This window comes from Antedon mediterranea, chromosome 1 (assembly GCF_964355755.1).
Source record: "Antedon mediterranea chromosome 1, ecAntMedi1.1, whole genome shotgun sequence".
NCBI classification, from domain to species: Eukaryota; Metazoa; Echinodermata; class Crinoidea; order Comatulida; family Antedonidae; genus Antedon; species Antedon mediterranea.
Window position 1 is genome coordinate 36175435 of NC_092670.1, and position 25060 is coordinate 36200494.

The window sequence follows — 25060 nt, forward strand, 5'->3', positions numbered from 1 at the left end:
TCGCATAGAATAATTAAGGCCTAATAGAAAATGCGCTAAATAAAAAATATTTTTGGAAATAGAAATGTCAAAAAAAGAAATGTGTAAAAGAATTATTTCTAGTGTGAGACGGTTAAAAAGCACAATCAATTTTTTGGTTTTTAATAAAAATTATATATGGGCGCATTCAGGCTTAATTATTTATACAGGTAGATTGGTGAAGTACCCAGCAAAGTTAGTGGATAATTTGTCCATAAAGCCAACTTTACCAGGGAAAATAAATAAGCCTGAACGTGGCCTATTGGATGTACTTATAACCGAGTTAGTACTTTAATGTTTACTCGGAACTGTCAAATTTTTGGTTTTTAATAAAAATGATATATCACCGTGTTCAGGATTAATTATTTATTAAGTTGGGGAAGTACCCAGCAAAGTTAGTGATAACTTGTCCATGAAGGCAACTTTACCCAGGTAAATAAGCCTGAACGTGGCCTATTGGATGTACTTGTAACCAAGGCACTCTAATGTTTACTTGGAACTGTCGCATTTAAAATAGCTCGATCAATAAAATCTACTGTACAGCTGCTTGCGGTATTGCATGGGGCAGTCTCTAACTCAAACAAGACGATAACATTGTCTTTAGGTTTCAGGATGGTTGCTGGAACATACAAGGTAATTTGAGGGCCTCTTGCTGGCCAGTATCTTCCTAGGTTAAAACCATTGATGAATGCCTGGCCCTAAAATAAACAAAGGAGGAAAAACAACGGTTTAGTGCTTTTGTTTGTAGTTGTGGAGTTCAAAGTAAACAACTATACTATACTACAATAACAAACAAAAAATAAATAATCATATATCTACTGGTCAATATAATCATCTATCTACTGTCAATATAACAACTATCTACTGGTCAATATAACATCTATCTACTAGTCACTATAATGTCAATGGTCATTCATAGATTGAAAATAAATGCTTACCTTTGTCCAACCAGACATCTTCAAAAATGTGTCTCTAGGCTGTGTGATATCGGGAGGTAAGTCAGGCATGGTTCCCGTGTACAGTGTTGGGACACTCAACTGTTCCTGATGTCTAGGCCTCGTTATTGCGAATCCCAGAACAGATTTTGGTTTGATATTGGATACAAACTCATCAAGTTGTAAAGAGTAGATCTCTAATCCTTTTAAAATTGTTCCTCCTAACGTTACATTACTAATTATTCCCTATATGGGAAACAGAGAGATTTGTTTAAACGTAAGTAACTATTTTCTAAAAAATGAAGTTCACAGAGGTAGACCCAGAGGTTCGGTCTTGAGGTGCACATTGCTTCTTTTGACAGTTAAAGTGAAACTATGTATTAATATACTGTAGATTAAATTAAGTTCATAAATTAATCTAAAGACTATTTATATTATATGTTGATACTAAGAAAAACATTGTATGGAACAGATAGGACATCAAATTAAGCCCAGCCCTTCATTTCATTCAATTTTAGGCCTCACTATTTCAAAATCCATGATTTGAGACTTTAATGAAACTAGTAACACAGCATCAATTAAACATACATGTTAACATGTAGCAAAAATACTAAATTTGACCCTTAGTTTAAATTAAATAGTTTAACGTCTCACCCATGTTAAACAACTAATACAATTAAACTTTTAGAATAATTGTCAAAAACCACTTTGCATGAGTATGTTGATTTGACTATCACAGCCATATGAATTGGAAGAGTGTTTGGAGATATATTTTTGTTAATTTTGACTGTACGAACAAAACCAGTTCTTGTGAACAGTGATGTTTACTCGAAAAAGTTCAATCAGGGGTCAATCTGATTTTCCTTGGGTAGCGGTAGCAACATGGATTCAAGAAATATAAAAAATGAAAAATGAGGGGCAGTTAAATTTTCTTGTTTCCTACCTTCATATCTGCAATTAATGATCCATAGTTGATCCTTCCCTGATTGCCAACGACGATATCCAGGATGTCGCCCTTTGACACGGTCACATTCAGTCCAGTTGGTTTGTTACGATTCACAATCCCCATCGGTACCTGAAAAAAAAAATCAACATCAATCAAAGTGCTAAATAGAAATTGCTAAATTATAGCCATATAGTTTATATAAAAGAGAGTATCTACAAAAATTATAATACATTTATGAAAGATTGAATGATGAATAATATAAAGGTGGTGGTTAACCACAAAAGAAAAAAATATATATATATAGTTTATTTATTGGTCAGACTCTCTCATCTTCTCCTCTTCCATTTCCTCCATCTGGACACTATTGAGTATAAAGTACTACTCCTCCCTAATTCGTTGTAGTATTGAGCTGGGATTTGGCATGAATATACTACAGGGACATGTCCTCAAAGCTATAGATATTTAAATTTCAAACAGGATGCAGCCATATCACGTCTCGAAGATGGTACCGTATAGCCGTATTTGGTAGCTGATTTTGATGTGTATGTGACGTCATCCCGTCTTATGACGTCATTACAGCTTCTTTTGCTGTACCCCAATTGTCGCACATTCGTGCTTGTTCTACCCATTAAAGGCCACAATTTCATGATTTGTCTTCAATCAAAAGTTTGTTTATCCATACTATACCTTGTTGATTATGATGTACCCTTGATCTTTTATTCCTGGGATATCCAGTAGAGTTGTATTTTTTACCGTTATTGCAATCGTTGTACGATACATCATATATCCAAAGTTCTGAGAAATACAAATAGAATTGGAATAGGTAGAATGAGGTTGATTGTAATGATAATGATGTCATTGATAATGGTGTTGATTAATGATAACATTATGATAATTATGATAATGATGACGAATATGATAGTGCATTATTTCTACATTCATACAGAATTCGTCGACTGAAGACAACTGATATCTCCCGCAAAACAATAAAATTCTAACACCATTGTAGAGCTATACAAAATAATAACATAATGTATGCAGGGAGTTACATCTCCCTGATGTATGGCAGCAAAACCTATTTTATGTAACTAATACATAAAGTAATAAATAGCTAATTTCACCCACACTAAGATAAATTCCAATACAATATCCCTCAAGCAAAGCTTATCATGACCTTATTTAAACACGTTATTTGCACTGACCTGTTGCATGGCTTCCATAGTGATGGGATAATCGGTTTTGATTGGTCCGTAGGGGGTTAACTTATCTAGGACATCATAGAGAGAGCCATAAGCGGTCAGTTGTGTTTGACCATAAGCAAGTTTCTGAGTAGCAGGTGGCATTGGTATATCTGGAACCTTAGCATACTAAAAAAAAAGATAAATATATTATGGTGTAATCAGGCATACTATATATAGTATTTAGCTGAAATATTTCAGAACATAATATTCAAATAAGATGATATAAATAGCATTTTGGTTTGTGTTTGTGTCCCTATATATTATCTTTCTTTTGTTTTTTTTTATGACTTTGTACTGTATCTTATTACCAATAGAACAATAAGAATAATAATATTTAAATAAACATATAAATGAATGCATATTAGTTTAATATACTGGAATAGAAACTGGGGAAACTTAGATTGAGCAGCCATATGCAGAGAATAAAGCTCTGTCTACACTATCAAACTTTATGTGACAACAAAATGTGATGTGCCCATATATGGACATGATGATGTCATATCACTACTATATTTTATCATATCACCACCATATTTGGGCACATCACACTGTTTTAGTCAAACTAGTTTGCTAGTGTAGACAGAGCTTAAACAGATAAAAATAATTAAAAAATGGACAGTTGTATTGTTGCTTGTAAATAGTTTTAGTTTAGTTTAAATAGATGTTTCTCTTCTTTCTCAAAATGTTCTGTTTTGTTTCGTGGACCACACCATATATTGTGAGTGCCAGTGATTAAATAAAAAAAGAGCAAACTGTTATTTTATACCTTTTTTATTACACTTCTGATAGCCATAAGCTTATCAGTTGGGTCCCCTGCCTCTGTCAGAGGAGCATCATAGTCATAGCTAGTTGTTTGTGGGTTGTATCCAGAGTTTGCTCCACTCCAATAACCAAAATTTGTTCCACCCTCAAACATGTACCTAGAGAAATCAAAATCAAATGAAAGATATTGTGTTTTTTAGTAGCATGCAGAAGGCAGAGGAAATGGGGTCAGATTTATATCTTAAATGAGACTACTGTATCTAGACCTACACTAAAACTTTTATAAATGCAAGCAAAAGCTCTCTATCCAGCTCATGGAGATCAACAGGGCAACACCTAAGTATATGCTTACTATGCTAACTATTACCTATATTTTTATGAATGAATGAACAGTTTTGTTTTGCACACATGTGCATTTTTAAACACATAATCAATTTAATGGACACAGGTAGTGTCTTCTCAAGCCACAACAGACAAATTACAAACCAACTTATCAATAAATCAGCTAATTAAATGTTAATGATATGCTAAAGCCCTCACATGTTTACAGAAGCACCTGCTGCCAGCATCTTGTCAAGAGTGAATGTCACTTTATCCGCAGCAACCTTTGAGTGGTTCATCCCCCAATGATCAAACCAGCCAGGGTAGAATTCAGAATTCACCTGAAGATCAATTAGAAACACACAGATATTAAAAACAAGATGTTTATTACTTGACTCTCTAGTGTTTGTAGCACAACCGGTTTGGTTTATTTAAGAGCCAATGGCCAGGTTATAACCATGGATTAATTTTACCCTCCAGTGATGATGGCAGAGGATAACAACTACAAATATTAGGAAGACGGTTTGGTTAATTAAGAGCTCATGGACAACAAATATCAGGATGGTCTTAGTGGCCAGGTCACTCGACCCTCCAACCAACACCACCAACAAATATCAGGCAGACAGTTGGGTCTATTAAGATCCATGGCCAGGTTATATAATACTTGGTTCATACTATAAAGATGCAATGCAAGGATGTAAATGTGGAACACAAATAATTTGGCCAATCACAAGCAGCGGATTATTCAAACTGTTGGTTGTCATTGGTCAACTCTCTTGCATAAATTTTTTGTGGCAAAGAACAACAAATGCAAGAGCAAAATCACATGGCTAGGTTCTTGAAACTACTTAAATGTGTTGCCCTTTGACCTACCAGTGGACCATGTGGTTGAAATTTTCTCATCCAGTTGAACTGGCTTGTACCATCTCCACCTAAAATTTACACCAAAAACGTATTTAAATTATTTTCTGTCAAATTTTAAATAACTTTAGACATTGTCAAATACAAGACATTTGAATGTTCTTGATTTGTACATTACAACATGCATTATAGATTATTGTATTAAACATCCATTAGTAACAAAATAATTGAAAAACATAAATAAAAAAAGCATATGATTAAATTGTATTACAGGGAACAAATAATTTAACAAATAAAACATTATTTGGAATTGGCGATTTGTATTGTGTGTTTAACACAATGCAAATTGCCACTGCTAATAGCACTAACACTAACACTTGTGTTTCATAAGGCCTACTAGTCCGGGTTATAGATGGAGTTTTGACTTAATATTAAAAGATAAATATTTTGGCACATACAGAGTTTCATACTTATACTATGGACTAACATATAAAATAATTTTTTCATTTTTTTCATTTCTTTATTCGAATTCATAAAATAACACAAAATAAAAAAAAAAAAAAAATACAAAGAATGAATTCAGGGTAACACAAAAAAGTAACCAAAGGTCAAACTTATTTCCATTGTGGCCCTGCCACAGCTACAGACTTGGGGCAAAGGCCTACCTGGACCAAAGTCTACTGTTGTGTATAGGCCTTGTAATGAACCACACTGTAGCATCTTGTTGCCAGGCCCATCAGTTGTAAAGAGTACCACAGCATCCTCACCCCAGGCATTCTCAAACAGATTCTTTAAATATCTGATGTAGTCGTGATCACAGGCATCGTAGCTTCCATACTCATTTTCAACCTAAACCGTATTGGATTTAAGGAAAGTGAGCTCTTAGTTGAAGTAATTAAGTTGTTGAAAAGTAGACATAAATGTGACAATAATGATAATACTGATTAATTGATTGATATTGATTGATATAAAGATGGTGTGACAAACGACAACAAAGATGAAGAAGTTAATAAAATTATTATGTTAAATATTGTAAAGTTGTTGTTACTAAATATTGTATGTTGATAACTTATATAGAGGGTGATCCTAAACATCGTATGCTGACAATCAAGGGACCCTCATGATGAGTTATGATAAGTGTGTGACAGAGGCTGTGTGAATACTAGTAAACGGCCGGGGTAACCTCCACTCATCTCGAAAGATGTACTAGGTTCTTTAAACTGCAGAAGTGTACACTGGACCTACGGTTTATAGTCCTTATCCGAGAAGACTTGTTCTACCACCAGAACCATGGAGCGAGTCAGGCTTGAACTCTTGCCGATAATAATATGGCAGGGTATTACGGTTCCGCTGTCTTAACCGCTTGGCCACTCACTCACTGAATATGTAGATAATGATGACTATGTTTATAATGATCATGATGTTGCTAATGAGATCAGATAATAATGATTATGATACAAAAAGTTTATGATGACAATTAAGTTGACAATGCTGATGATGACAACCTGGGATAGTGATATGTGGATGATATTGTTAATGGTAATTTAGATGAAGGTATTATTTTATTAATAAGATGATTTACTACACACCTGGACACTAATAATCGGTCCTCCATTAGAATATAAAAGTGGCTTTATTTTGGGCAAAAGAACAGCCATCCACCTATCAACAGCTTGTATGTACGCTAAAAATTAAGAACGTTTTGTTATATTTTTATTTCTTCATTTTATATAACAACAACAAAAATAAAATTACGTATAACACAAAATTATAAATGATTAATCTTCTAAAGAGAGTATGGATTGTTAATAGTATAGAATATTATTACAGAAACAAAAATTCCAAAATATTACCGTTATAAAGAAAGGAATATTGAAAAATTACAGATTAGTAATGTTATAAATATCACAATGTATGTAAACATAATGTATTATTGACAGGCACTTTAATATTTAATTTCCTCCTTCCGCTTCCTCATATAAGACTTTCTATTACTATCATCTTACAGCAGGTTTTTTATAGACATTTTGTATTAAATATTGTTAATACTTTATAATATATAGGGCGTTTATTCTTTCCCAGGATCAGCAATTGCCCCTTGAGATGTGCCTACACTTCCACTTTTCTTATTTATTATATTATTATTTATTATTTTCAAATAACTAGTTCAGTAATAGTAAACCACTATTAAGAGGATGAAACCAGAAACAAGAAGTGTCCCTTTAATAGAGGTTCCCCCTGAATAGTGATATTGTCCAGTTGTTAATTTCACAGGAAAGTGTCCCTTTAATAGAGGTGTCCCCTGAAAAGTGATATTGCCCCTCGTTCGTTTCACAGGAAAGTGTCCCTTTAATAGAGGTGTCCCCTGAATAGTGATATTGCCCCTCGTTCATTTCACAGGAAAGTGTCTCTTTAATAGAGGTGTCCCCTGAATAGTGATATTGCCCCTCGTTCATTTCACAGGAAAGTGTCTCTTTAATAGAGGTGTCCCCTGAATAGTGATATTGCCCCTCGTTCGTTTCACAGGAAAGTGTCTCTTTAATAGAGGTGTCTTCTGAAATAGAAAAGTGTCCCCTTAATAGAGGTGTTCAAAGAAATGGTATCAGATTAATAACTGTTTTGAAAACAATGGATCAAGTACTAATTTGATTTCAATTAATTACATCACGTTTAGTTACTGCAATTAATAACGGAAAGATCAAGGGCAGCTCATTACATTAGACAAAAACATAAAAATACATCATTTCCATGTATTCCTGTTTATATTCAGCAATTATTTCTATTTTGGCACAATTCAATGATTTCCATCTTGAATATAAAATCAAGCTACAAAAACACTAAGGTAATATTGCATGATAATGCATATAACCTAATAAAATATCACTATACAGTATAACACTATTTCTTTTCCATCCTCCTTAGGCTACTATACAATACAAAGGTTGGTTTAGTAAATGTTTGCTGCCAAATAATAGAAAAGGTAATTGTTGGCAATTTTTGCTGCCAAATTGTAATCAGTAATTGTTGGCACCTTACCAGTATCCATTGTCCTCAGTTTTATGGTTCCGTCTTTCAATAGCCAAGAAGGTAATCCCCCCTACAAACAAAGCAATTAAAACAATGTCATAATATTTTTGTTTAAATTGAACTATTTAAAGGTTTGCAAGGTGAAGCAATAGTCATAAATAAATGTACAAAAGTGAATAAAAAACTAAAAGTTAATGACAAACTATGTTGCTATGTTCAGTCTTCTCATTTTTATTATTGCAGTCTTTTTTTGGCAACTCTCTTCCAAACTAACTCTTCAACAATGTAATGTGAAGATATAGATTCACGGTTATAATAAAGACCTGCTTTTTTGTTTCACCTCAACAAAATTGTATGGACAACACACGTTTTACTGGTCAGCTGCTGCTCTTTAGAACGCCCTCCAAACTCAATCAGGAATGCTGAATCACTTGCCACATTAAAACAACTCCTCAAATCCCACCTTTTTAATTTGCATTTTTAAACATTAATTAATTAGTGCTTTTTAAATTTTTTGTTGTTTGTTCGGCGCTTATAGGCGCCATGTATTTTGCACTATATAAATTGAACATTATTATTATTCTTATTATTCCCTACATTACGGCATTTCCATTCCCACTGTCTGGTTTCCTATACTCATCTTCTCATCAATAACGAATTTCTCTTTACTAGTAGTAAAAGTTAGCAAACTTTTTAATTATGATCTTACCATTTCCCAGTCAGCACAAATGTATGGTCCAGGTCTGAGAATTACAAGAAGACCAGTATCATTAGCTTTCTGGAGAAACCCAACCAGATCGGCGTCATCCTCGAAAGTATAGCGGCCAGGTGTTCTTTCATGAAAGTTCCATGGCACATATCTACAAATATAAAAAGTCTAGTTTTTAAAGTTTGCATAATTAAGTAATTAGAAAGTATATTATGTATAAAGATGTTTCTACAACATTGCCATTGGACCAGAAAAATGTTAGCTATTAAGCGAGAGGTCTAGAACTACAAATTACATTAGAGTTGATGTTATATAAATCAGAAATAAAAATAAAAATAAAGTGTATAGCATGGTATAAACGTAGATCTCTAGTACACCAGCAGTGAAGTCAACTGATACTAAGATACAGATACAGATTCATTTATTGTCCAAAATAATAATGGAAATTACAGTGCTCATAAACCTTGGCTTGCCTAAAATAAATATAAATATAACGGGGACTATCTAACAAATGTTTTTTTATAATGCCTTATCCCAGCTGGGTGGAACGAGTACTTGTAACGGTCCGTCTGCGCATTCACCGTCCTCATCCTATCGGCCACATGCCTTTAGAAGAAGACGGCTACAAGAACAGTTTCAGTAGCAATGACTCCCTGCTGCAGAAATCAGTTGCCTTTACATGATTAATATCACAATTGTCATAGCAAAAAAAACTTCAAAGATTTGAAATTGTATTAGTTTAGACTTAGTGTCCAATACCTTTTTTTGTTACTATGACTAATGTGCTGAACATTGTTTAAATTCAATACAGCAGTTCCATCGAATTAGATGATACCACAAAACTAAGGTAATAGGCAGTATATGGTACCAAGAAATACTAAACATCACAGGAAGAATTTAACTTTAATGATTTTTTTTTTGTAATTTGGCCAATGAATAGGCCTAATTGTTGGTAATAGAATAGTGAGTTTAGAGATTGGTACGAACGACCAACAAACTTCTTTAACCTTTCTAAGAGAAGCAATTGCCAAAACAATTCACACAAACTTGTTTATTTGGCTATAAAAAATCAGCCAATCAAAATTAATTGTTTTCCTAAAGTAACTTGGCTTGTGTCAAACCATTGTTTAAAAGAAATTACCTAGTATTTTTGATGAGTGAAAGATCAACAATCAATTTATTATATTACCTGCACATGTGGAAATTGTGGAAATTATTGTTTATTTTTAAACAACCTTGCTACTGTCTGTTGTTTGCTTGATTGGAGAGATTGTTGGAAATAAGCAAATCAAATGAAAATATATTTATAATGCATTTTCTTATTACTTGGCGTAATGTATACAAGTCATTGGTTTATCACGAGCCAATCATTTTGTGTGATCAACAAACCTGGTGACCAATTTACAATAGTTGCTTATCATGCGTTTGACGTCAGGATTTGTTCGATATCTTGGTCAAGTTATTTTGTATTGTTTTGTTTTCTTTTAACAAAGGTTAATTTAGAGAGAACCTGAGCCAACTTCAGTTTCCCATTTGAAAGGTGAAAAAGAAAAAAAAGAGTGGGCCTGAGAGATGACTCCACTACCCACAAACGCCCAACATCCTGGATCTGCCAAGTTCCACATTGCTAAACTATTGCCTATTGACCTACAGTATATCCCACATGTACTATTGTATCATATTTATTTATGATGTAATATTATTTAAAGTAGCACATTAAATTCAATATGAGCTGTATCAAATATTTTTCCCAAACAAAATTACTACTCTGTAATGTATTGTAAATCATTGCTGATGTGGGAGTTTTTGCCAACATGAACACACAGGGACCAAAAATAACTTAAATTGGCATCGAACCACACTGCATTGGTTAACATTTTATCAAAATGAGCCAAATAAATGTAACCTATCTATTTAAAAATACATAAATTATGAAATCAATCAATCAAATTCTTACTGAAAGTCATTTGCTAAGTATCTGTTTTATTATTAATAATGTATTTATTTGGCAATATTTCTTCTTATGAAAAAAATGGAGATAAAGCCACCAATATCTCAAGATGTCTTAAGGTAAAAAGTACATTACACATACAATTTTGTTTGATGAGTTTATAATAGCCCAGTAACATTTTAAACCACACTTGGGTTTTTGGCAAATTGTTTTTTTTAAATACATAAATCAAAATTAATTTCCTCATATTTAAAGATGTATTGTCCCCCAAAGACATGAAAAATGAAAATTTAAAAAATCAAACTTTGAATTTAGGCCATTTTGTAGTTAATTAAGTAGAAACTAAATTTTCTTCACTTATAAAAAGACAAAATATTACTACTGTATTAAATTCAACATAAAATGAGTTTTCTGACAGAAAATTTCACTATTTACGTTTTAAGTTTTTTCAGGTAAATATTTTTTTTCGATCCAATTTTTGGTCAAAGATTAAGATGACATATTCAACCAAAACAAATGTGACAAATTATTTTTTCAGGTGGACAATCTATCATTAATGTTGCAAAAACTTTATGCTACATTTTTTAGTAGGTGCAATAACCTAGTAAACTATGACCCACTGTATACTGTAAATCTTCATCAATTTGACAGTTTATTGTTGAAATAAAATAACAATTTATTGTGTAATAACAGAATTGGTAAGAACAGCTTGGACTAACTAATTGGTCATCCTGCCTCCACATACTAACAATCAAACTCCAAAGATGTTCCTCCTCTTCACTATGTTCTAAGTCTGAATATTTTCATTATGTAATGATGAATAAACTATATTCTATTCTTTATTTCTCAGGATTTTATTCTTTCTTTTTAGTGTTTTATTTTTATCACATGACATGTGAAAGATTATTGAAATCTGTTACCAAATCCAAACACTTCTTGGTGTCTAGTATAATGCGCATCAAATAGATCACCAATCCAATAGCCTAAATCTCTTCTTAAATTTAATTTAAATAACCTATTAGATATTTCACCTACATACTTCAAACCTGTTATGGTGCCTTTAGGCATATACTGTAGACAGAATATCATAACAGTAAATTATTTAAACACAATATCTTGAAAGTAGTACAAATCACTTCAGAAATACATATTTTTTTATTATTTCAGCAATTATTTCAAGAGAGCATGGTCAAAATATTGCTTTTAAAAGTAGGTCACTTTGGAACTAGGTCAAATGATTAAGTACCCCGGATTTAAAATTTAGAAAAATACTGGGATAGTCAGTCATTCAGAAATTAAATTATTTTTCTAATGTAGTGTTTATATAATAATACAGTGAACGTTTAGTATGATTTTTTCTCATTCAAAATATACAATTTAAAAATGCAAAAAGTGGGTCAAAATAGAATTATGCCACTTTGCAAAGTATTTAACCTCAAATACCAGAACTAGAAGCTGGAGGCAATGATATTAAATTATTATCTTGTTCAAAATCGTGTCTAAAACTACAGTAACTACTTTAGTCGCATTGCTTACTATTTGTTTTGCACTAAATTAACATTTTACAACTTATTTTTCTGGTTATTGTTTCTGTTTATGCCCTGAAGGCATCGTTATTAGGTATATCTTTAGTATTAGGTATTCATTCTGTTTGTTGTTTTTCTGAATCAGTTTTTCTGTTTGTACCCCTTTGCATATCAAACAGCGAGATGTATTCAGAGTTAGCCAACCTTGTTTTTTTAGCTTGATATCCTTTTATTTAGAGTTAAAAGGCACTATCTTTACTAAATCTGTTTGTTTATTTAAACCTAAAGGATATTGTCGTCCATGAGTGTGCTTTTAAATTCTTTATTTCTACTTAATTCAAAATTGTTTTTTGTAAAAGGTATTATTTATGTTTTTCATAAGTTTTTTGATCCGATTATTTATATTTTTTGCAATTTTAATTTCTTAGATTTAAAGGCTCTATCACATGTTTGTGTTGAGCATGAACACGCTAAAAATAAGAAAATAAATATGCATGTTATTGCCCTGACCTCAATAATATTGCTATACCAAATTTTATGTCAGGAAAAACATTTAGACATTAAAACGACATTGTAAAATTAAGTCGTTTATTAACCTTTTTAGAAAGAATCATCCTTACAGTTTAAAGGAAGTTATAAAAGAGCCCACCCTCCCAGATAGGCCATTTCTTGCCAGTCATTCAACACACTTCAATTTTAATTATAGTCTGATATAGAAAATGTGATGTTTAATGGAGGAAATGTTATTACACAAACTTCCCTCAACAGCAGTAGTCGGTTAATCTCAAAGTGCACCGCCCTTGATTCGATTCTTAGAAGAATCCAATCAAAAGTGTCAACTCATTTGTTATCAGGACAAAATTTGGTTAAAGCTTGTGAAAAATCTAGAAAAAACAACTTGTGGGTTTGCCATTTAAAATATTGGGACATAAATGGTCAATATGCCCCTACTGTAGTCTTTACTATAGATAATTTCTTTATATAATGTATAGCGTATATCCTCAGGTATAATCCCACTTCAGGTCTAATCACACCCCTACTTTACAGTATGTCTGATTTCACAAACAGGCATACCTGTATCCCCTGGTATAATCTCTATAGCCAGTTGTGAGTTTTTTTTTAGTTTACAAGAAATGCTTAACAACTTTTTTTTTTCTGAACTAGGCTTTCCACATGTACTGCATAGGCCCACCCACCAAAGTTGGCCCAATTTCGTGTTCAAGGGGGGTGGGATTATACCAGAGGATATACGGTAATAATCTGTGTGTTTGACTTGATGCCAATGAAAGTGCTTGATGAAAAAGCTGAGCCAAATAGATAAATAAATGAATGATGCACACCACAGACTGTTCCATGAAGAATCACTCTCCAATCATCAGGTGTTCAGGCTCCAAGTAAAGATGTGAAGTTCATTTCACAGGAAGAGACTGTTTAATGTATTTAATTTATCCAAGCATTATATACAAATGTTTACACCTGGTTGATTTTATCCAATCCCAGGTCAAGTATACTATAGTATAGTCCATTCTGGTACAGAGTTGTTCTATGAATTTTTTACTTTTGTATCTAAGTCCTCCTTCTGGAGAGCATGGGCTATCAGTTTATCCAGGTAAGCTAGGCACAAAATACACTACAGTATGACAACCCTTATGCGCCAAAACATGTTTTTAAACAAATTCTAAGCTAAATTAGTTGATAATTGATAATGTATTGTGTAGTCACTTGTAATTGTGAATTTTGGCTAGTATAACAACTAACTAGCACTGTGGAATAGTGGAATCAATGGTAGTACAGTAAGTTGGGAATGGAATATTTATGGAGAAGGAAAGTTTACAAAATTTTTCCTGCGGGAAATGCCAGATTTTTGTGGCGATAAAGAAGTAGTCCTGGAAACATTCCAGAGCCGTCATGGAAACTTGGGAGCTATAACACGCTATCTAAATTAAATCTATAGACAAAAATAAAAACATTCAGACAGTTTTGTTTTGTAGTATAAAATATATTGTTGGCAGATGGAAACCATTCAACAACATTCAAAACCACAGTAACTGCAAGCAATTTGTTTTGTCATTGAGTAACTACTCAAGTAAACATATTGACTAAAAACATACATTTCATAACTAGAAATTTAATTTTGTTCTCATTTGACAAATCAAAAAGAGCACTTTCGTAAAGATTTGTAAACCTGTTTTCTTGGACGATCCTGATTGAAATCACTTTTACTCGCTCTTTTAAATATCTTTTATGAGTTTTTAATGGTTTTTAAATATTTTGAAAATATGTTAAACAGTTTTATACGGTTTTATCAAGTTGTTTTATATGTTGTTTTTTAATATTGTTTATTCATGAACTTGTTGTATGTGATTTTGATCAAATAAATGAATGAATGAAAACACTTCCTTCTATACAAAAGTTTTCAGTTTTGATTTCAAGAAAATACAGTATTTGTTTTGTCCACTTGGCTTATCTAAGAGACATCAGACAACTGCTGAAGTTTCTGTAATGTTGTCTCTTAAGTACTGTAGGACAAAAGAAAGAGAGGCTAGGAAAAAAGGAAGCCAAGGCTAAGTGATAAAAATAAACATACATATGTTTGGGGAGTTCAGAAGAGATAGAACCTGACCATGATCATTTTAAAATTAAGGAAAACAAAAAGAAAATACAAAGAGATGTTTGTTTTTAGTTTGTGACAAGCATGTACTTGGTACTGTAAAGTACTTACACTTGAATTGCATTTAATCCAGCAGCATACATCTTCTTAAGTCGATCATCCCAGTAGCCTTTTGGAACTCTTGAGTAGTGAATACTACCGGAGATATAGCGGAATGGTTTACCATCTTTGCTGAATGTATCATCATCATAATTGACAACAAAAGAACGTTTTTGACACTGTTTAAAATAAAGAAAATATTGTGTTTATTGTTATGGGATAGGAAAGTCACAGGGGAAGGGGAAGTCACAGGGGATGGGGAAGTCACAGCAGGGGATGGGGAAGTCCCAGGGGATGGGGAAGTCACAGGGGATGGGGAAGTCACATGGGATGGGGAAGTCACAGGGGATGGGGAAGTCACAGGGGATGGGGATGGGGAAGTGAGGAAATGGGGGATTGGAAAATGGGGGAATGTGGAAGTGAGGGAAAATGGGGGAATGTGGAAGTGAGGGAAAATGGGGGATGTGGAACTGGGGTGTGTGGAGGTGGAGGATGTGGAAATGGGGGTTGTTGAAGTGGGGGATGTGGAAGTGGGGGAATTGGGAAGTGAGGGGATGGTGAAGTGTGGTGGTTTGGTAAAACGGTGCGGGGGTTAAGTGGGGGATGATTGAAGTGGAGCATGGTGGCACTAGGGCTTACTGTACATCTAGACTACCTAATTTTATTATCTTTTTTTTTATTTTCTCTCTCTGGTGGATGATGCATGCTGCACTCGAATTCTTAATTGGGATAGATAGGCATAATTAAAATTAAATAATTAAATAAAATACTAACATTGTTTTCATTATGATATATAGATAGGCATAAATCTGATTATACCTGCCTGCAAAGCAATCATTCGGATTCAAATTGTTTATAATGCCTGACAATGGAATTGTCATATTTTCATCGACCTGGGCCTAAGCATCTACATTATTCACACAGACGGGGATTAGATAGTTTATTGTAAAAAAACACAACACAGCCAGGCCTAGCTTTGCGGCTGACTAGCCTAGATTGCATAAAATAATTATAAATAATATTATAACACAAAGCATAGTGAATATAATTATACCTTGCCAAATTCCACAAGTAATGCAAATAAATTGATGGCAAATACTAATTTTACAAGCGTTTTCTTTGACATCTTTCGTTTCGCCGTCGTCTTTAAATTGTTTCCTGTAAATACCAGAGCACCTGATAATGTCATGTGACTACTCAACCAGGGCAGTTGTTGCCAACAAATCTACAAATTCCAGTCCAATGATTTTCAAATTCTTATTTTGTTTTTTTGGATATATCATAATATTATGGGCTCTTAGAATGTGATCAATATGTCAATTTGTATTTTAATTTCATGAATTCCAAGCTGATGCATAGCTTTGTTTCTCATGTCACCTGACCGTCTATGTCAACAGGTGATTCAAAGCTTAAACAAAGAAACTTGGAAAAAATGAAATTAGTTGATTCGTCCAGGGGCTCAATAGGAAATTCCAAAGATTGACAACAATAATATAAGAATTATGACGTTGCGTCTAGACGCCTCATGTGGTAACTTTCATTTCATGAGCACTGTAAACATATTTTAGAAGTCTTTGGATGGACAAAGGCTGAATATGTGTTGAGGAATTAAAGGCAACCTAATACGAACAAATCCGCCACGATCACCGGCGATTAAAAGTACAACAAAGATTAGTCAGTACAATAGTTTTTTATTTTGTTTTAATTTATTACGTCATATTTAAACTAATATTAATTAAATGACCAAACAAATGTACAAAAACACACATACTATTTAAAAAAAAATCATAATTTTAATTAAGTTTGATTATACGCTTTGGAGGTCCAGCCAATAGTCTGGTAGTCACGCGGCTTAACCCGACTGTTAAAGATGTATTGTCCCCCAAAAACATGAAAAAATAAGATTAATTAAATCAGACTTTGAATAGGTTATTTTGTAATTTAGTTAATCACTTTCGTAGAAAAAAATGGAAACAAATTATGTTTTCTCTTATAAAATTACAAAATAAATGGTTAAATTCAACAAAAAAATCAATTGGCTGGCAGTCAATTTGACTATTTTTTTGCTTTAGGCCTAAATTAGTTTTTTTCAGGTAAATAATTTTTTTTTCGATCTAATTTTTGGTCAAAGTTGATAATTATTATATGAAATTAAAATGACATATGCAACAACAAAAATGTTAAATAATTATTTTTTTCAGGAGGAAATATATCTTTAACGCACAAAAAAAAACTGGTAAGACGTTTCTTTTTGTCGGTACTTTTTTTTTTATAATGTTGTACTGTGGTCCTATAACGGACCCCCTGGAGCACCAATACCTTCCTGTACCAATCAATACATCATAAACAAATAACTTAGTGTACGCCTAAATAATAATTGGTTATTATCACAGATAAGTTGGAAATTTAGATACATTTTGTAACAATCGGAAGGGTTCCCATTCACGTAACCTCAACATAAACGAATCGGTTTGGCTTGGGCGCAACACAACGAGGGTCGTTAACAAATTAGACAGTTCGGGGGTGATCCATTGAATCGTGATTGGTCAATTGTGGCGCGCTTAGAGCTTGGTTCACATTAGTAAACAAAGCCGGAGACGTTAAGCGCAACGCAATCGAGTATGACAAGAGACAAGTTGAATGACCTATCGTGTCGTGATGGTCAACATACTTACATTGCGCTTACATTTGGCCTTACGATGCGTCCTAGTGGGGCCATTGTGGTTGGTTCCTCCCACTAGGATCCAACGCAATGACGTAAGTACAACGAAAGTGATGACCAATCACAAGCGAATAAACTTGGTTCCCACGTACTTGCACGCAACGAAAGCAAACTGCCGCTTGTGATTGGTCAACACACTTGCGTTGAGATTACGTCCTTGCGTTGCGTCCAAGTAGGAACCAAGCTGTATGGATTATCCGACTGAGACTTGTCAATGGACAACTCGCCCGCGTTGCGTTTACGTCCTTGTGTTGCGTCCAAGAAGTGGGAACCAAGCTTTTGAATAAACATTTTATGGTATAATTAACTGATTGCGAATGTTCTGAATTTTAACTTCTTTTTATTTTAGCTATTTACAATGCACTATGGGAATGAAACTAATATATATATATAGCTAAACTGACACAAAAACAAGTGGAGATTTTCTTAAGGATGTAACTTTTTGAATTATAATTTTGTAAATAAAAAAAAAAGTATAGACTTTATACAATGTAATAGCATTCTTGACGAAACCAATATTGTGTTTGTGCATCCAATCAAAGCTCACCATTGTAAGATTGGCTTCCAATTAGAATTATTTTAACTAAAGCTCTGGCCACACTATCAAACTTTATGTGACAAAAAAATGTGCCCATATGGACACGAATCACTACCATTTGGGCCGGGCAAATCACACTTTTGTTTTCAAACGAGTAGAAAGAGCTTTATAATCGACTTTGTCTATAAATCTGCGTTGTCTCGGGAGGGGGGGGGGGGGTCTTTAATGAAATTAAACAAAAGTACAATAGGCGTTATAATGCCTGGTCTATGCAGACGTCTGAGGTAGGCATATTTGGTAAACAAAAGTCAAAGTGGCGTATTCAGAAGGAAGGGCGTACGTGCTTCAGCTGCTCGTGGTTACCTTTGGTTTTATAACTGGCTAATTTTACGATAATAATGTCTGTCAACGCTAGTGTTTATAATGAAGCTTATCCTAATATCAAGGCAATCTAACAACAGGACACTGGGCTAGCTCGCCTTGCCAAGACAGGAATTCGTAACAGTGCTTTGATCTTATGTCTGGCTGCGACAAATATAAACAGTCGTAATCACCGCGGCGGCACGTTAAACTGTTAAACTGTCGCAGCCACAGATAAACCCTTTGATCTCCGGAGTTCAGCATCCTGTTATTAGATTGCCTTGGTCTTATCATACAGTGTGCCTTCTTCCAGTAATTAAACTATATTCCTCCCTAAATACGCCACTGAGTTCCTCCTCTCCACATGATGACCAAACTGGACAACATTAAGCATATTATGAGCTTGGTCGGAGTTTCATAGTGACTTTCTTCAGTGAATAATTCTCCCCTTTCCATTTGTACCAGACAATTCCTTTATATGGTTGTTCATTTCGTCCTCCAAGGTAGCGTCCGTTAAGGTTTGCCGTTCCACACTGGTTGTACCACCATCCGCCGCCGTTCTCTTCGGCACAATTCCGTCCGCCACCATTGTTACGATCTTTTGCAGAAAATTCACAGTTACCGTGGTAAGAAAATGAGTCACCTGTACAAAAACAGAAAAAAAGTACAATAGTTTATATCTGTAACTTTATTACACACACCCACACAAAGATTGAAGGATTGGACTCGTTGGGTAATCGTTGTTCCACCAGATCAATATATTGGTTGGAAGTGGTAAAAACAAAGGCTTTTGATAACAAGACCTTTTCTTTTTAGAAAATCGAACTGTTATTGCCGGAACTTTTGTTTTGATTCGGATTGTTGAACATAATTAAAATCCTAAAAAAAAACGTATTTATCCTCTTCTTTTTTTCTAACTTAAACAAATGCAAAAAAAAAATGAAAGCATTCATAGGATAATGCGTTAACAGTTCATTAGATAGAAATAATCTGACGAAAAATCTTAGGTTCCCTTTCAATTTAGTTCGGTCCCTGGGCAAATCATAGTTGTTCCGTTACGCGCTATATCTGGGACGTAACAGGCCTATACATTTACCCTAAGTAATCCTAATTACCTCACAAGACATAGACTATTCGGATATTGGCGGTTCTTTAAAGTTCCCTTGTGGATTTTAAGCTCAAAACGTTACAAATTTTAGTGTAAAATTAGTAAATGCTTTATAAAAGCAAAAGTTTATAGGTAAAGGTAATTCCAACAACATTCAGATTGACGTTTTATACTAGAAAACTACAATGTAAGGATAAGCATATAATTCACGATTCTCAAATGGCCTTTATAACTGTCACTATCAAAAAAAAAATGTGATGTGTCCAAATATGATAGTGGTATGCTCAAATATGGTAGTGGTATGCTCAAATATGGTAGTGGTATGCTCAAATATGGTAGTGGTATGTATGGTAGTGATACTGACATAATAGTGTCCATTATTATATATGAGCACATTACATTGTTTTGTCACATTAAATTTGATAGTGTAGACAAAATTAGGTTTGGTAAAATCATTTGAACAATTTTAACTCCGCTTTTTAAAGTTCTTACCTGCATTTCCACCAATATATTCTCCCAGTCTGAGACGGAAATTTTCCTTATGGTTGCCAACATAGAAATTGCCATAATTGGCAAATACTTCGTTATCTTCGAAATCCTCCATATCTATCCGAAGTTCGTACTCATCTTGGGATGTCAGACGATGAAGGTTCTCATTTCCTAGCCAGAACTCCTCCTCGACATTGCCAAAACCTCGACGGTAGCTACCATAGCCTCGGTAAAAGTTGATCAGTCCATCTTGTCGTCGTTGAACTACCTATTAAATGGTACAAGTTTCAGTATTACGTCATATGTCTACCAATCATAGACCAAAGCAGTGGCGAACGCAGAGACCTGAGACCCTGGTTTAGGAACCCTAAGTGGCCTTTCCACGCTGGAGGCCGGGCGTTTTTAGCCCCTTTCCCGCCTTTTTCGACATATTTTAATGCCTCTCGGCATTGCTCAGGGGCCCCCGTAGGCTCTGGGCGCTGGGTTTAGCCAGTGAGCACTCATAGCCATTACGCCACCGCAGTGGACAGAATACTGTTCAGTTTCAAACTTTAATGATTTGCTGAGCTGCTTTTAAAACATTTCTTTTTGCATTGAAGTGTTGATCACTAAAAAATGTTTTACCAAATTGAAGTTTGTTGTAATTAATCACATTTGATTCTATTGGATGTTTTGTTTTCACACTTCTTCAACATTATTCTGAATTATATTTCTTTTTTTTAAAAAGTTAAAATGTTGTACTTACGGTCCATCCACCACCGGCTGTATCCATATCACAGTACACGTCGAATGGTTTACCATCGCCAGTCGGTTTAATTTCATATTTTCCACTTGTACCAAAACCACTTGCTAATACTTCTGAACAATCTCTGGGAAGAGGCTCTAAAAAAAGGATATTCAATTATTATTTAGTATTAAAATGCATTAAATTTGTGTTTATATTTTCAATCTTTTTGGAGATGTGTGAGATCGAGGCTTTCTCTCTTCTTGTAAAAAAACAAAACAAAAAACGCTGTCAATATTATTTTATTTTGCTGATATGAGATTTTAAATCTTAAAAAACGCTTGAGAGTTTTGATGGTTCGGATCACATTATGACGTTATATATTGTCTGTAGATATGAACCTGATGACAGAGATATCATGTATATTAAAAGTATGTAATGCAGTAAGATGGGTATCTGGGAGACTTGCAACAGTCTTCCACATAGAATCTGGTGACAGCTACAGAATCGGTTGAAAATCCATTAAAATTTACGTCTAAAAATCAATTGGACAAACTAATCATATTATAATGTTGACTGTTGTATGGAGATAACCGTATACAGTAGAGTTTGTATATTATTGAGGAAGGATTGACCTTTATGACACTTGGCATCGAAAAGGGTAACTTTTCCTTCACAGATCCATAATAAAATGATGGACGCTTGTTTTAGTTTCCAAACAATCATTTTTACGAACATACTTAGTTTGGATGTTATTTCTTTCCTAGTGTGGAATGATGAAAAATATACCGTGCCTTGGTCTGCGATAATGTGGAAAATAATTGGCAACAATTGACTGTTATGCATTCGGTGACGTGTATGTTTATATTATTCCTGTAATAGAATGTTCAAATTATGATAAACTACTCTGACACCCAGTGGACATGCAATATTTTATAGAAAGTATTAAAAATAGAGTATAAAGTTTTATTTATCTTAGAATGGAGCCCATGGATAGCGACATGAGAACATTCTATTTTAGAAAAATAAACCACATTTTTAATATTACTCGTGATAGAAATGACGACAAATCGAAAGTTCATAAGTTTAATACAATGTTCCCTATTGTGATGTGATCATTTATAATTGTTAGCACATTTTTGTCGCGACAGGATGAATCAAAATTTTTCTTCCCAAGCATTTTTGGAGAAGATGTTTTATATGTTTCTTTTCTAATTTTCCCGGTGGATGGTTTTATAAGATCATGATTAATGTAACATCGTAATGTCTGTCACTGTATCACCGTTCATCATTGTTTTTTTTACATTGAAATGCTATTATCAGTAAAGGTACAACAAATTAATAATAAATAACAATAATTTAGAATGTTTTATATTTTTTCTTCTATGAAAATAACTCTTAAAAAAGGAAATGTTTATAATGGTACCAGAAAGACGATATAAAAATTGGCCAAAAATAGATCAACGTGTTAAAAATGCGTTGCCTGTCAAATTGATAAGAAGTCGACTATTATATCCATACTGCTATTTTTGTAGACATTTTCGTTATTAATCCACGCATAATAATTGTTCAATTGAGTTTCTGAATTAATTTTTACATTTGATTTTCTTTTATTACGTGACCGTGAAGAAATGTCATAACACATAAAGATACGCGTTACTTTATTTTAGTAGTGTTATTATTTTTACAATGATGAGTAGACAACAAAAGTGGAAAAATATAATTTGATTACTTCGGTTTTCGGTCGGTGTGGAATGTGCAAGTAACGCTGTAGAAATTAACGGTATTAGACCTACTTGTTTTATTCTCTGTAGGTTTTATTTGCATGAAAAAGGAAATAATATATATTACAATTTTGAGGGACCTATAATTACTGTAGTAAAGAAAAATATTATAAAATCGTATCCGATGTGGTCATGTGAATTAGTGCAGGGGAAACATTTTATAAAATCGTATCCGATGTGGTCATGTGAATTAGTGCAGGAGACAATGGTATAAAATCGTATCCGATGTGGTTATGTGAATTAGTGCAGGAGAAAAATTTTATAAAATCGTATCCGATGTGGTCATGTGAATTAGTGCAGGGGGAAAATGCTAAGAAATCTATCCGTTGTGGTTATGTAAATTGGTGCATTGGAAAAATGTTATAAAATCGTATCCAACGTGGTTATGTAAATTGGTGGTGCAGGGGGAAAATGTTATTAATCGTATCTGATGTGGTTATGTGAAATAATGCAGGGGGAAAATGTTATAAAATCGTATCCGATGTAGTCATGTGAATTGGTGCAGGGGAAAAATGTTATAAAATTGAATCCGATGTGGTCATGTGAATTAGTGCAGGGGAAAAATGTTATAAAATCGTATCCGATGTGGTCATATGTGCAGGGGGAATTATTATATAAAATCGTATCCGATGTGGTCATGTTGCTTAGTGCAGAGAAAACATGTTATAAATTTGTATCCGATATGTGAATTGGAGCAGGGGAAAAATGTTATAAAATCGTATCCGATGTGGTCATGTTGCTTAGTGCAGGGAATGTTATATACTATTTTATCTGATGTGGTTATGTAACAGTATTATTGCGGGGTAAATTCTTGCTTGTTTTTTTTCCAATTAATTGGAGAGAAGTTATTTTTTATGTTATTCCAACCGCCTACTGTTTAAGTGGGGAAAGTAATAAGTCTACCAAAAATAATTAAATGAGGGATGATGAAACTAAGGTTCCATCTTGTGCAGGGCAAAAATTAAATCAATTTTAGAGGGGTTTATATTTATGTTCTGTGGTGTACTTTGTTGTTATTCCAACCGCCTACGGTAGGCCTATACTGTAATGTAAGTGGGTAAAGTGAACTAGAAGGGCCTACTACTATAAATAATTCAGGTTGTTAAACTAAGTATCTCTCATGTGGGATCGATCCGGGAGTCTGTAATTTACGAGTGAGATGAATTAGTTCTCATGGAGGACGGTCTACGTTTAAAGTGGTAAAAGTTATGTAAATATGATTTTAATATCTAAACGGAGAGAGGAGGACGATGTACAGTAATTACATAATTAAGGTATCAAATTACAAGTCATATTTTAATATTCCTATCATAGGAAATTGGTCAGCGTAACACAAACATTTCTACTATTGTTTTTTTTTTTTTTTGTAATTGACGGACTGACCACCAATATTTTATTTGTTTTTTTATATAACCATGTCTGAATATCAAGTCCATATGAGTGTAAACATATTAAATCTTATTACTCACCGGCAAAACAACTTTTCTTTGTTGTGACGAGGTTTCTAACTCTAGACTCCACTTTCTTCAAAATCTGTTTCATCTCAGCCAAGCCAGAGGTACAATTACAACATGCACTTGCTCCACCTGACGATAAATGCTCCGGTATATTGAACTGTGGCTGGCAAATAAATGTAGGGCTATTTTCCGACTCAGCTTTACTACACGATTCAGACATTTTATTTACCTTCTCCGGCACAACTTCCGTTTTCGCCCGTAACAAGTCCTCATAATTGGCCTCGGGATCGACAGCTGCATCGTCAACGGCTTCATATCGCTTACCACAATAAGCGGTCCGTAAAAAAGCACTTCCACAAATTACTAGCAAGCCTAGCCAGTAATTCATGTTTGTCTGTTTTCTATATCGGACTCCTTATGAATATTACGCCGGCTCGAATAAGTCCTATCAACTTGTTGCTTCCACAGCGTCGACTAACTAAATCCGAAAGTTTTGATTTGTTAAGACCTCAAAAAGTTGTGGTTAGTAGTTCCGCGCATGCCCAGTGCCAATGCTTTGTTCAGACATTGGACAAATTAATTATATTACTACTACAGTACGGTTGGAGTAATATAGGTTGTTGTTCTTGATCTATTTTTTCCTTATACGCAATTATAATGAAGTGTGACTATTACATCTGAAAATAAAACAACTTTAAAAAAACACCGAAAGTGAATCGAGCAAAGTATTTAAACAGAGACATCAATGTCTCATATTTAAAGTCGATCGGAAGTTCAAATCGTCACCTGATTTTATGCGAACAATCGCGACTATCGAATAAAGTTCGATCACAATTAAGTTATCAGTGGTAGTACATAGGTTTTATTTAAG

General features: G+C 33.8%; 2 protein-coding genes across 3 annotated transcripts; both read right to left on the reverse strand.

Annotated features, from left to right (window-relative positions):
• Positions 1-146: 146 nt before the first annotated feature.
• Positions 147-16211, reverse strand: LOC140048865 (beta-galactosidase-like). 2 transcript variants are annotated; one of them, XM_072093699.1, is made up of 14 exons: positions 16062-16211; positions 15020-15186; positions 8821-8971; positions 8121-8181; positions 6674-6768; positions 5750-5933; positions 5097-5155; positions 4443-4564; positions 3907-4060; positions 3102-3266; positions 2587-2694; positions 1897-2028; positions 957-1199; positions 147-716 (listed from the first exon to the last, which is right to left on the reverse strand). In XM_072093699.1, the coding sequence occupies exons 1-14, from the start codon at positions 16194-16196 to the stop codon at positions 501-503; spliced, it is 1992 nt and encodes a 663-aa protein (XP_071949800.1). In that variant the 5' UTR covers positions 16197-16211; the 3' UTR covers positions 147-500. The 2 variants fall into 2 exon arrangements, with proteins under 2 accessions (XP_071949800.1, XP_071949868.1); XM_072093767.1 differs by lacking the exons at positions 15020-15186; positions 16062-16211 and adding an exon at positions 10010-10087.
• Positions 16212-16780: 569 nt separating this feature from the next.
• LOC140049027 (microfibril-associated glycoprotein 4-like) lies at positions 16781-24677 on the reverse strand. The gene is made up of 4 exons (XM_072093874.1): positions 24202-24677; positions 20970-21106; positions 20228-20492; positions 16781-19270 (listed from the first exon to the last, which is right to left on the reverse strand). Exons 1-4 carry the CDS (start codon positions 24575-24577, stop codon positions 19023-19025), a joined length of 1026 nt encoding a protein of 341 aa, XP_071949975.1. The 5' UTR covers positions 24578-24677; the 3' UTR covers positions 16781-19022.
• Positions 24678-25060: the final 383 nt, after the last annotated feature.